This window comes from Hylobates moloch, unplaced genomic scaffold, assembly GCF_009828535.3.
Source record: "Hylobates moloch isolate HMO894 unplaced genomic scaffold, HMol_V3 SCAFFOLD_22, whole genome shotgun sequence".
Lineage (NCBI taxonomy): Eukaryota > Metazoa > Chordata > Mammalia > Primates > Hylobatidae > Hylobates > Hylobates moloch.
Window position 1 is genome coordinate 27,333,119 of NW_026652297.1, and position 14,161 is coordinate 27,347,279.

General features: G+C 41.4%; 1 protein-coding gene across 2 annotated transcripts in view; it reads left to right on the forward strand.

Moving 5' to 3' along the window:
- Window positions 1–14,161, forward strand: part of PPP3CC (protein phosphatase 3 catalytic subunit gamma) — a 112,927-nt gene that overhangs the window by 73,337 nt on the left and 25,429 nt on the right. For both annotated transcript variants that reach the window (XM_032143797.2, XM_032143799.2), the window contains exons 5-6: window positions 6,501–6,646; window positions 10,343–10,482. In XM_032143797.2, the coding sequence (XP_031999688.1) occupies window positions 6,501–6,646; window positions 10,343–10,482 (286 nt within the window). The remainder of the gene's footprint in view (window positions 1–6,500; window positions 6,647–10,342; window positions 10,483–14,161) is intronic.

Below are 14,161 nucleotides of genomic sequence, written 5' to 3' on the forward strand. Positions count from 1 at the left end.
CTCCCTCCCTCCCTCCCTCCCTCCCTCCCTTCCTTCCTTCCTTCCTTCCTTCCTTCCCTCCCTCCCTCCCTCCCGTCTTGCTCTGTTCTCCAGGTTGGAACACACTGGTAAAATCGTAGCTTACTACAGCCTCAACCTCCCAGGCTCAAGTGGTCCCTACACCTCAGCCTCTCGAGTAGCTGGGACTACAGGCACGAGCTCTCATGCTCAGCCTATTTTTATGTTTTTATGTATTTATTTATTTATTTTCTTTGAAGGAACCTCATGTTTATATTATTCCATAAATACTCTGGGTCCAAGCTCATAGCTCTGGGTCAGAGATTCTAAAGTAAATGAATTTCTTATGTCCACCAACCTATTTTTTTTTTTTGACACAGAGTCTCGCTCTGTCACCCAGGCTGGAGTGCAGTGGCACAATCTCGGCTCACTGCAACCTCCGCCTCCCAAGTTCAAGTGATTCTCCTGCCTCAGCCTCCTGAGTAGCTGGGATTACAGGCGCGCACCACCACGCCTGGCTAATTTTTATATTTTTAGTAGAGACAGAGTTTCACTATGTTGGTCAGGCTGGTCTCGAACGCCTGACCTTGTGATCCACCTGCCTCGGCCTCCCAAAGTGCTAGGATTACACCGTAAGCCACCGTGCCCGGCCCTTCCACGAACCATTTTTTAAAAGGTATAGTTAAATAGCTTACTGACAAGTTCCAGAAACTCCTGTAATTTTACTAATGAAAGCAGTATTGTTATGACAACTGGATTTTTTAAAAAAATAAACAAATATTGTTTGTCATTGCTCATTGCAGCATTTTTTAGAGTAGCAAAAGATGGATCTAATTAGATTGTGGTATATCCATAAAGCGAAATACTAGGTAGATGTTAAAAAATTACAAAGCTCTCCTGTAGGGGAGGCAAAATTTTACCTTCACTCTCAGGGTTTTTTAGCTGGGCCTGAGAATTAAATTGACATAAATTAATAAGAGAACATATAAATTTATTTAATATAAGTCCTACATGACATAGGAGCCGCTATAAGAAAATGAAGATCCAGAGACTCAGAGTTGAACACTTATATGCTGAATCGGACAAAAAGTAGTAAGTTGTGAAAAAGTAACTAAATGATGTGAGGAGGCTAGAAGATAAGAGTTATTTGAATTCAGTCTCAACTATTAATCCTTGGTGATAACAATGTTATTTTCCTTCTAGTACAGGGAGGGCATCTTTCTTTTCTTTTTTTTTTTTTAACTTTTATTTTAGGTTCAGGGGTACATGTGCAGGTTTGTTATATAGGCAAACTTGTGTCATAGGGGTTTGCTATACAGATTATTTTGTCACCCAGGCACTAAGCCTAGTACCCAGTAGTTATTTTTTCTGATCCTCTCCCTCCTCCTACCCTCCATTTTTAAGTAAGTCTCAATGTCTGTTGTTCTGGGAGGGCATCTTTCAAATGGGAATTTCATCTCCTGCTTTTAAAAAGCAGCATGAGCCAGGCACTATAGCATGTGCCTGTAATCACAGCTACTTGGGAGGCTAAAGTGGGAAGATCGCTTGAGCCCAGGAGTTTGAGACCATCCTGGGCATGTAACAAGACCCCGTTTCAAAAAAAAAGAAGAAGAAACAGCATGAAGGCCAGAGTGATCTTCTTGTACCTGTGGTTTTTCAAGTGCCTTTAACTCGAAGTTGTCAGTGTGCCAGAGTGGTGTATTTTGGGGTGGCATATTCTTAACTCCACTCTTCATCTGAAGATGTGGCATGATAGCCAAAATATGTTCTTATGTACAAAAAGCAAGTAAAGAACAGGACATATATGCTATCATTTATGTAAAAACCAAAAGGATGTTTTGGAAAGAGAAGAAACATATATATCTGCATGTGTTTGCATAGAACATCCTTGTAAAGACACCCAGGAAACTGGTAATATTGGTTACCTGCAGAGAGAGGGCAGGAGGCACATTATACACTTTTGTGGCTTTTAAAATTTGAGCTATGTTGGGGCCAGGCACGGTGGCTCACGCCTGTAATCCCAGCACTTTGGGAGGCCGAGGTGGGCAGATCACCAGGCCAGGAGATTGAGACCATCCTGGCTAACATGGTGAAACCCTGTCTCTACTAAAAATACAAAAAATTAGCCGGGCGTGGTGGTGGGCGCCTGTAGTCCCAGCTACTCGGGAGGCTGAGGCGGGAGGATGGTGTGAACCCGGGAGGTGGAGCTTGCAGTGAGCTGAGATTGCGCCACTGCACTCCAGTCTCTCAAAATAAATAAATAAATAAATAAAGGCGGAGCTTGCAGTGGAGCCGAGATTGCGCCACTGCACTCCAGTCTCTCAAAATAAATAAATAAATAAATAAATAAATAAATAAATAAATAAAATAAAATAAATAAAAAATAAAAAATTTGAGCTATATCTCACGCCTGTAATCCCAGCACGTTGGGAGGCTGAGGTGGGAGGATCTCTTGAGGCCAGGAGTTCTAGGTTGTAGTAAGCTATGATAATGCCACTGCATTCCAGCCTGGGTGAAAGAATGAGATCGTGTCTCAAACAATAATAATAATAAATAAGTAAAGCAAATAAAAATTGAAACAAATATATCATCAGTGACTAGACCAGATTGTGATTTTTTGTAAGTAGTGCTGACTCTCAAAATTGCTTTCAAATAATTTTGTTGAAAATTTTGTTTTGTTAATGTTGTATTATTGATACTAGTTAGAACTTGTATCAGTGTCATCCTATGGCTGTAGTGCATTTTCCCTTCACTATAGAAATAACTGTTTTATGGGATATATCTTAAAATTTGTCTTGAAAATAAAGCACTTGAATCAGCTAATTTAACCTCTGGGAATTATGTATTTGGCTATTTAGATTCTCTTATTCAAAATCTTATTTAAAAATAATGATTAGGAGGAATATTAGAGGGTCATTAAGAGCATGAACAGGTTTAAGTCCCAGTTCTGCCAGTTACTAGCTTGCAGCTTTGGGCAGGTAAGCCTAATTTCCTCAGTTTTTAAATGAAGACAGTAATAATACCTACTTCCTAGGGTTTCTGTGAGTATTAAATACTTTCATCAGTTAACACTTAACATAGTATGTACTAAGTGCCAGCATTATTCTACATATTTTACATAAATAAATTCATTTAATCCTCACGGCAACCCTGAATCTACAATTTAGAGTGTTTTTATTATTATGGCCATAGATGAGGAAACCAAGGCACAGAGAGTTAAAATTTTTATCCAAGGTCCCATAGCTAGTACGTGGAGGGGGCTGAGGTTCGTCAAATCAGGCAACAAGTTCCAGACTCCATTCTCTTCACCACCATGCCATGCCAAATGCTTAACTCACTGACAGACACATCATGAGCCTTCAATACATTTAAATAATAAAGGTAATATAGGCCAGGTGCAGGTGCAGTACCTCATGCCTGTAATCCCAGCACTTCGGGAGGTCGAGGCAGGAGGATTGCTTGAGGCCAGGAATTGAAGACCAACCTGGGCAGCATATTGAGACCCTGTCTCTACAAGTAATTTTTAAAAATTAGCTGGATGTGGTGATGTGCGCCTGTAGTCCCAGCTACTTAGAAGATTAGGCAGGAGGACCACTTGAACCTAGGAGCTTGAGGTTACAGTGAGCTACAATTGTACTACTGCACTCCAGCCTAGGCAACAGTAAGATCCTGTCTCTAAAAAAATTTTTTTAAAAGGTAGTATAATAATAAATGTTATTATATAAAGATTACATATTCATCATAAAAAGGAAAGAACAGCTAAACTAAGAAAAATATAGATACCATTGTCAATCTAACCCCTCAGAAAATTAAATATTGGTAATTATATATGCAATTCATATACTTCGAAAAAATAAAGATGGTAACCTTTCATAGCCTATTTTATTCACATATTAATATAACATGAACTTCTTTTTGCTTAATTTTTGACCTCCTGTTTTAATTTACAAAATGACAATACACTTCATTACTTGCCCAGACTTGGCATTCTTTTTTGGAAGTAGGCTAAGGAATTATTTTGAGTCATTTTTGGGATTGAAAGGCATTTATCAATGTAAGATGTTATGGAGCATAAATTAATAAGTAATTGAAATTCCTACCTATATTCAAGTGTAGAACTCCCATGGAGGAGTTCCTTACTGACACTGGCAACAGAGGGAACTCTGGTTCCTAGGATTTTCAGGAGAAAAAGTCAATCACTGACCATAAATTAAAGAGTTTTCTGTTTGTTTTTTACTTCCAACAGACTTTATGGCCAATGCTGGATCTACTTTGAAATGGGCAAAATTTAAAACAAAGCAGAGTATAAGGACGTAACTGTAAGGAGAGGCAATGATGCATAACACATGGTTCTTATTAACTTTGAGCTCCTAATAAAGTTAACATATGTTGTGGAATAGATTATGCTGACTGCTGTAACAGCAATACAAAATGTTCTGAAAACCTCAAAGAAACCCACAGGCTCCCTTAATGAACTCAAACCCTGATCACACAGTATTGGCGTTAAAGAGAAATCTTCACACTTAGGGATGGAAGGCCTTACAACCTCAAGCATGGTCTGCTCATTTACACCTTCCTTAGGGATCTCTCTCAATCATTCCTGCCACCCATATAGTACTGCAGTCTGGCCCAAATCTGGACCCATCATTCTTCACTTTATTCCCCAAAGCCTTGCCAGGACCAGGCTCTGATCCTTAAATATGTCTTTCTAAAGGCTTAGAGATCACAAAAAGGAAATAAACACAGAAATAATGACCAACTAGATAGTCTGACTCACTCGATACAGCTTTATTCTCTCGGTCCTGTAGGCCACCTCATCTTCCAGAATCCTAGAAGAGGAGAAGGAGCTCACGGTTCTGCAGGGCCGCCTGACTATACTTCTGGTCTTCTCTACCCGCACACATCCCTGAGCACAGCTTGACTTTTTGAAACCAAGGCCAAGGAAGAAGAAAATGTTCATTTTTCTCTTTAAATGCCCATTTTCCAGTTTCCCACCTATTATTTCATGACTTTTCCTTTCCAGAGATTTGTAGAGACTCCTCCTTCCACCCACTGATGTATTTCCTTATTCTGCAGCCCCAAGTTGACAATCACATCAAAATATAATTTATTAAGCCAAACATTTATTTTTTATTGTTTAGAGACAGAGTATCACTCTGTTGCTCAGGCTGGAGTGCAGTGGCACTATTGTAGCTCACTGCAGCCTCAAACTCCTGGGCTCAATCTATCCTCCCACCTCAGCCTCCCAAGTAGCTTGGACAGCAGGTGTGTGCCACCACAGCCAGCTAATTTTGTTTTTTAATTTTCTGTAAAAACGAGGCCTTGGCCGGGCGCAGTGCCTCACGCCTGTAATCCCAGCACTTTGGGAGGCCAAGGCAGGCGGATCACAAGGTCAGGAGTTCGAGACCAGCCTGGCCAACATGGTGAAACCCCGTCTCTACTAAAAATACAAAAATTAGCCGGGCATGGTGGCTTGTGCCTGCAGTCCTAGCTACTCGGGAGGCTGAGGCAGAAGAATCGCAAGAACCCGGGAGGCGGAGGTGCAGTGAGCTAAGATCCCGCTACTGCACTCCAGCCTGGGGGACAGAATGAGACTCCGTCTCAAAAAAAAAAAAAAAAAAAAAATGAGGCATCACTGTGTTGCCCAGGCTGGTCTCAAACTCCTGACCTCAAACGATCCCCCCACCACAGCCTTCCAAAACATTGGGATTACAGGCATAAGCTACCACACCAGCTTAAGCCAAATGTTTTTAGAGAAAATAGAATCAAGACATTTGTTTACAGACCTTAAAAATCATGAGCAAAAACATTATTGACATTTTATTGATGTCTCTTAAGACTCCAGTTTCCACTTATATATCTTCAACACCCTAAGAGATCTTTAAGACCCAATAAAATATTCAGACTCACAAGACTACCATGGACCCTAGTTGTCATCCATATACTTAGAAGGATATAGGTCAGGAAGGGCAGCACTGGGCGTTCCTTTTCAGTGGAGTGGTCCTCACAGGAGTGCATACTGCAGTCCAGCAGCTTTCCATCTCTCTTGCCCCATCCCATCTTCTCACCATCTCAGGTACAAGGAAATATCCACAGTGGGAAGATTAGGGAGCCATCCTGGTAGAGAAGCCTCGTGCATCAAAAGCGTCAATGTGTGTTGTAAAACTATCTTCAGAGGAGCCCAAAGCTATAGCTTCCCACCAGGTAACTGGGTAATTTTTACCACAAGCCAGTTGCCTAATAACAGTGGACAGTCACCTTATCACGTTTCCAAGCAACAGAGCTGGAAAGTTAATCCAAGGTCACACTTGTCTTTAAGAGGAGAGAGGTATTGTTAACCTATTATCCACAACTTTTCAAAAGTATCTTTACAAAGATAATTGTGCTTTCAAATTATATAAAATAAATGGCTCTAAAGTAGCTTCATATTCTCCTGGCCTATATTCTTTTTCAAATGTGATACATTTTAGTTCTTCCATTGACTGGTTTTCCTTTTTTGTTAGGTCGAATCAAATATTCGGAACAGGTATATGATGCCTGTATGGAGACATTTGACTGTCTTCCTCTTGCTGCCCTCTTAAACCAGCAGTTTCTCTGTGTACATGGAGGAATGTCACCTGAAATTACTTCTTTAGATGACATTAGGAAAGTAAGTAATCTTTTATTATTCTCATAGGGTATATTTTTAAAATGTGTTGGGTTTTTTTGTTGTTGTTGTTTGCTTTGAGATGGAGTCTCTCTCTTTCACCCAGACTGAAGTACAGTGGTGCTATCTCAGCTCACTGCAACCTCCGCCTCCCTGGTTCAGCTTCCTGAGTAGCTAGATACAGGTGCACACCACCACACTTGGCTAATTTTTGTATTTTTAGTAGAGACGGGGTTTCACCCTGTTGGCCAGGCTGGTCTTGAACTCCTGACCTCAACTATCTGCCCACTTTGGCCTCCCAAAGTGCTGAGATTACAGGTGTGAGCCACCTTGCCCGGCCTAAAATTTGTTTCTTATTGCAGTCAACCAATATATTTTTAGCTGAAATCTTTCAAATATAGATAATGAAAAGTAAGAAAAGGGAAGTTACCTCTGATTTCATCACTGTAACTACTGTTAACATTTTGATATGTATCTACCACAAATTATAATTTTTTTTTTTTTTTGCTTTTTGCATAGATATGTTTTTATTTCTCTTGGAATAGATAGCTAGGAGTAGAATTTTACAGTCATATGATACTTCTTTTTTTTTTAATTTTTTTGCACACAAAACAATAAACATTTTCTAAAAGTACATACAAACAAAAAGATGCATATCAAACATATTAGGAAGGTTGCACATGGGAAGACGGGGAATAGAAATGGGGGGTGGGAATTAAAGAAAATAAATGAAAGAGGGACTTTGTATGGATCAATGAGTAACTCAATCCTCTATTTGACAAAGAAGAAGGAGAAGGAAGAGGAAGAAAAAGAAAATGGGACAAAGGATCAGAAAAGGAGGAAAATAGAAAAAATTAGAGTATGACTCCAGGGTAGACCTGTTTTGTTGTCGCTTGGTTGGTTGGTTGGTTTGTCAGTTGTATTTTTCATATGTTTCGCCATGTTGGCCAGGCTGGTCTCGAACTCCTAGCCTCAAGTGATCAACCCGCCTCGGCCTCCCAGAGTACTGGGACTACAGGCGTGAGCCACCACGTCCAGCCCCCACATTGCTTCTGGCCTCTGTGGTAGACCTCCCAGACGGGGCAGCTGGGCAGAGGCGCTCCGCACATCCCAGACGGGGTGGCCAGGCAGAGGTGCTCCTCAATTCCCAGACGGGGCGGCCGGGCAGAGACGCTCCTCACTTCCTAGACGGGGTGGCGGCCGGGCAGAGGGGCTCCTCACTTCCTGGACGGGGCGGCCGGGCAGAGGCGCCCCTCACATCCCAGACAATGGGTGGCCTGGCAGAGGCGCTCCTCACTTCCCAGACGGGGCGGCCGGGCAGAGGCGCTCCTCACTTCCCAGACGGGGCGGCCGGGCAGAGGCGCTCCTCACTTCTTCCCAGACGGGGCGGCCGGGCAGAGGCGCTCCTCACTTCCCAGACGGGGCGGCCGGTCAGATGCGCCCCTCACTTCCCAGACAGGGTGGCGGCCGGGCAGCGTCGCTCCTCACATCCTAGACGATGGGCGGCCAGGCAGAGACGTTCCTCACTTCCTAGACGGGGTGGCGGCTGGGCAGAGGCGCTCCTCACCTCCCAGACGGGGCGGCCGGGCAGAGGAGCTCCTCATAACCCAGACGATGGGCGGCCAGGCAGAGACGCTCCCCACCTCCCAGACGGTGGGAAGGGGGGGGCGGCCGGGCAGAGGTTGCAATCCCAGCACCCTGAGAGGCCAAGGCAGGCGGCTGGGAGGCGGAGGCTGCAGCGAGCCAAGACCACGCCACCACACTGCAGCCCGGGCAACACCGAGCACCGAGTGAGCGAGCCTCCGTCTGCAGTCCCAGCACCTCTAGAGGCCAAGGCGGGCAGACCACCGGAGGTCAGGAGCTGGAGACCAGCCTGGCCGACATGGCGAAACCGCGCCTCCAGCCAAAGGAGAAAAACCAGGGAGGGGTGGTGGCGCGCGCAGGCAATCCCAGGTAGCCCTTAGGCCAGGGCAGGAGAATCACGGGAGTCGGACGCAGGGGGTCTGCAGCGAGCTGAGTGTACTCCAGCGTGGGGCACAGAGGGAAGAAAAGAAGGAAGGAAGGAAGAAAGGAAGGAAGGAAGGAAGGAGAGAAGGAAAGAAGGAAAAAGAAGGAAGGAAGGAATTAAAATTTTTTATGAGCTCTATGTTTTTACCAACGAGAAAGCTAACATTCTTATAGTATAGTCCTGAAACTTTGAATTATATCACAGTGCAAAAGGAAGGAAACCAGGGTTCTAATCACAGTCCTGCCATTAATTGTGTAACCTTGACCAAGTTATTGAACCTCTTAGTCACATTTCTTCTCTATGAAATGAGGAAGTTGGAAGGGATGGTCTGAGGACACTGCCAGCTCCGAAATGCATTGGCTTTGACATTTTAGATGATACAGTTTCATTGTTTTCCTTGCCTTCCTTGGTGATTATTATTTCCAAGATTCTGTATCTTCATTATGGAAAAAGATGACCAATTTTTAATTGTACATGGTCCTCTTATCTTCTCTACCTTTGAATTCTTCTACCTGTCTCTCTCTTTTTTAATCAAAGTGGTGGATACTCATCCTCTCTTATAGGTACTGAGACTAAAGATTTTTCTGTTTATAAAACTATTTTCTCTGAAGAAAGTCTCCTCAGGGTAAGAGGGTGTAGCTATACGTACTGGCTTTTCTCTTGCCTTACTGTCTTTTAAATAACCAGCATTTCTCTTTTACATAGTAAAATATGAATTTTATAATTCTGAATCAATTGTATCAATAAAAAGCTCTTTCACGCAGTAGAAATTCTCTTCTTGGCATTCAGCTATTCTATTACTTGTTTTCTCTTGGTTTTTATGCTTTGAACTAAAGCAGCAGTGACTAAAGGCTTAAGTTAATAACTCGTATTGAAATACCTCAACTGCATAGACTGGAAAGGATAAACACCCTTACAAAATTAGCATTCTTTAAAATAAAGAAATCTCCACTGGAATGAGGTTTGCAATGAACAGAACCATTGTGAAACATTTCTGCTCTCATGGTAACATTGGCTCACCTAGACAATTAAAATTAATTTTATATAGTCATAGTCTTTCTAAAATAGTATATCTCTATAGTGGTTGATTTCACATTTGAATTAAATTAGTGCTGCTTTACGATTAGGATGTAAGAGGGTCCTTTACTACAGTATGGTTAGATGACAGGGATGTTTATAAAAATTTATTGCAGGCCTGGCGTGGTGGCTCATGCCTGTAATCCCAGCACTTTGGGAGGCTGAGGAGGGCGGATCACCTGAGGTCAGGAGTTGGAGACCAGCCTGACCAACATGGAGAAACCCCGTCTCTACTAAAAATACAAAATTAGCCAGGTGTGGTGGCACATGCCTGTAATCCCAGGTACTAGGGAGGGTGAGGCTGGAGAATCGCTTGAACCTGGGAGGCAGAGTTTGCAGTGAGCCGAGATCATGCCATTGCACTCCAGCCTGGGCAATAAGAGCGAAACTCCGTCTCAAAAAAAAAAAAATTATTGCAGAAAAATAATAAAAATTATGTGTCTAAAATTGTTAAGTGTTCCTTTTCTTGCAGGAAAATCCTTTAGGGGCACACTGGCTTCTCTCCTAATACATTCTTGTGGGTGAAAGGGGTTTTTCTTTGACACATACTAGTTTCCAAGAAGCCTTTTGCTCTCCTCCTGATTTTTTTCTTTTGGCTTTTGTGTGTCTTCTAGTTAGACAGGTTTACGGAACCTCCCGCCTTTGGACCTGTGTGTGACCTGCTTTGGTCTGATCCCTCAGAGGATTATGGCAATGAGAAGACCTTGGAGCACTATACCCACAACACTGTCCGAGGGTGCTCTTATTTCTACAGGTAAGCTAGTCCTTGAGGTCGAAAATTATGAAAGGAAACTGTAATTCATTTCATCAGAGTATTTTTCAGCATTTTATATTTCAGATCTGTGTAGTATAAGCACTCCTGTTTAATTTTTCGATTAATAGGAGGCAAGAAACTTGTTTGTTTGGCTTTTTATATTTTCTTAGGTATTATGCCTTAAGAAGTGTAATACACCAAACAAGATTGGACATCCTGCAGTGCTCTGATATTTTTGTCTGACTCTAAGTGATCTAGACTATTTGTTCCTAAACATTATCTATACACTTTTTTTAAAAAATTAAAGCTTTCTTGGCTCTTTCCCCAGAGATTCTGATATACTAGGTCTGAGAGGAATCCTATTGTATTTTCAAAAGCTCTCCAACTTTTGTAACCACTAGTATAGACTAAGATATAAAAAGAACAGGACATTGTGAACTAAGCCCAGTACATTTCCTGGAAGTTGGCTGTTGTTTTAAATTTCACAGGAGCTTTCATTATGATTAGACACTCAAAAATAGGAAGACAGGCAGGGCGTGGTGGCTCACGCCTATAATCCCAGCTCTTTGGGGTGCCTAGGCGGGCAGATCACTTGAGGCCAGGAGTTCGAGACCAGCCTGGCCAACATGTCAAAACCCCATCTCTACTAAAAATACAAAAATGAGCCAGATGTGGTGGCAACACGCCTGTAATCCCAGCTAATTGGGAGACTGAGGCAAGAGAATCACTTGAACCTGGGAGGTGTAGGTTGCGGTGAGCCAAGATTGTGCCACTACACTCCAGCCTGTGCAACAGAGCAAGACTCTGTCTCAAAAAAAAAAAAAAAAAAAAAAAGGAAGACATAGAGAAGTTGGAAATCTAAATTATTTTTAATCCCAGTATTTTATTGTGGCAAATAATACATGTATTTATTTCCCTAAAAATCTCTGTTAATTGGATAAGATAATGTGTTCATTAGAATACACACATGCAGACACACATGAAACTTTGATTTTGCCATTACTTTTAGCATTCTTCTAAACAACCTTTTTTCTTTAAAAAAAATTTTTTTTAAATTTTTGTGGGTACATAGTAGGTATATATATTTATGGGTTATATGAGATATTTTGATACAGTCATACAACGTATAATAATCACATCAAGGTAAATGAGGTATCCATCACCTCAAGCATTTATCCTTTGTGTTACAAACAATCCGGTTATATACTCTTTTAGTTATTTTATTTTTTGTTGTTTTTTTTCCACCTTTTTTTTTTTTCTTTTTTGAGATGGAGTCTTGCTCGATCGCCCAGGCTGGTGTGATCTCAGCTCACCACATCCTCCACTTCCCAGGTTCAAGCAGTTCTCCTGCCTCAGCCTCCCGAGTACTGGGATTACAGGCACCCACCACCATGCCTGGCTAATTTTTGTGATTTTTAGAGATGGGGTTTCACCATGTTGGCCAGGCTAGTTTGGAACTCCTAACCTCAAGTGATCCACCCACATCAGCCTCCCAAAGTGCTGGGATTACAGGCGTGAGCCACTGTGGCCGGCCTCTTCTAGTTATTTTAAAATGTACAATTAAATTATTATTCACTATAGTCACCCCGTTGTTTAAATCTCACAGTATCAAATACTAGGTCCTATTCATTCTTTCTGACTGTTTTTTTCTACCTATTAACTATTCCATTTCCCCTCTTACTACCCTTCCCAGCCTCTGGTAACCATCATTCTACTCTCATCTCCATGAGTTCAATTGTTTTAATTTTTAGCTCCTACAAATAAGTGAGAACATGTAAAGTTTGTCTTCCTGTGCCTGGCCTATTTCACTTAACATAATGACCTCCAGTTCCATTCATGTTGTTGCGAATGACAGGATCTCATTCTTTTCTATGGCTGAATAATATTCCATTGTGTATATGTACCACATTTTCTTGGTCCTTTCATCTGTTAATAGACACTCAGGTTGCTTCCAAATCTTGGCCATTGTGAACAGTGCTGCAATAAGCATGGAAGTGCAGATGTCTCTTCGATATACTGATTTCCTTTCTTTTATATACATACATAGTAGTGTGATTGCTGAATTACATGGTACTTCTGTTTTTAGTTTTTTGAGGAACCTCCAAACTGTTCTCCATAGTAGTGTACTAAACATTCCCACCAATAGGGTATGAGGGTTCCCTTTTCTCTACATCCTCACCAGCATTTATCATTGCCTGTCTTTTGGATAAAAGTCATTTTAACTGGGTGAGATGATATCTCATTGTAGTTTTGATTTGCATTTCTCTGATGATCAGTGATATTGAATACCTTTTCATATACCTGTTTGCCATTTTATGTCTCCTTTTAAGAAATGTCTATTCAGATATTTTGCTCATTTTTAAATTGGATTATTGGATTTTTCCTATTGAATTGTTTGAGCTCCTTACATATTCTGGTTATTAATCCCTTGTCAGATGGATAGTAAAGAGTCTTTTTTTCTTTCTTCTTCTTTTTTTTTTTAAATTTTTTTTTTTTGAGACAAGGTCTCTCTCTGTTACCCGGGCTGGAGTGCGGTGGCACCATCACAGCTCACTACAGCCTCAACCTTCTGGACTCAAGCAGTCCTCTTGCCTCAGCCTCCTGAGTAGCTGGAACTATGGGCATGTGCCACCATGCCCAGCTGCTTTTTTAATTTTCTGTAGAGACAAGGTCTTGGCTGTTTTGCCCAGGCTGGTCTTGAAGTCCTAGACTCAAGTGACCCTCCCTACTTGGCCTCCCAAAGTGCTGGGATTACAGGCCCCACCCAGCCAACAACCATTTTTCATTCCTCCATGCCAACTTTTCCAGTGACTAATGTGATGAAATCATTTAACTTTTATTTCTTTTTACATTGCTTAAAATAAAGAGCATAATACATATTCATTGTTGTCAGAATAGAAATTGGTATAATTTCTGTGGACATCAACTTGGCAATATCTCTCAAAGGCATTTGTACATGGCCTTTGATCCAGAAATTCTACTTCTAAAACTTAATCCTGTGGATATATAGTTGATTCTCATTACTTGTGGGTTTCATATTTGTGAATTCCCCCACTTACTAAGATATATTTGTAACACCCAAATCAGTACTTACGGAGGTTTCATAATCATTCATGGGAATGCAGTGTGCAGTGCAACAAAAAGTTTGAGCCGCCTCACTCACATGTTCCTAGCTGAGGTTGAACAAAATGATGCCCTACCTTCTTTTTGCAGCCCTCATATTGTAAACAGGCATTCTTTTGAGTTCTGTTTAGTGAAACATGTTTTATGTTTTTGTGCTTTTCATGAGTGATTTCACTATTTAGAATGGCCACCAAATGTAGTGCTGAAGTGCTGCTGTCTAGGGTCCCTAAGCACAAGAAGGCTGTGGTGTGTCTTACAGAGAAAATATGCAAGTGTTAGATATAAGCTTTGTTTAGGCATAAGTTATGGTGGTTTTGGCCATGAGTTCAATGTTAATGAATCAACAGTGTAAATGACCTGAAGTATTGTTACACAGAAACACATCTGAAACAAGGTTATATATTAATTGGTGGGTGAAAATGTTATGACTGGAGGCTCACAGGAACTTTACCCTGTATTTCCCTTAGCAGTAGTGTTTCATTATTTGCTAATTCTGTTTTTGCAGCAACATTATAGAATGTAGCTATTGGGAATAATGAGATAAAAAATGTGACTC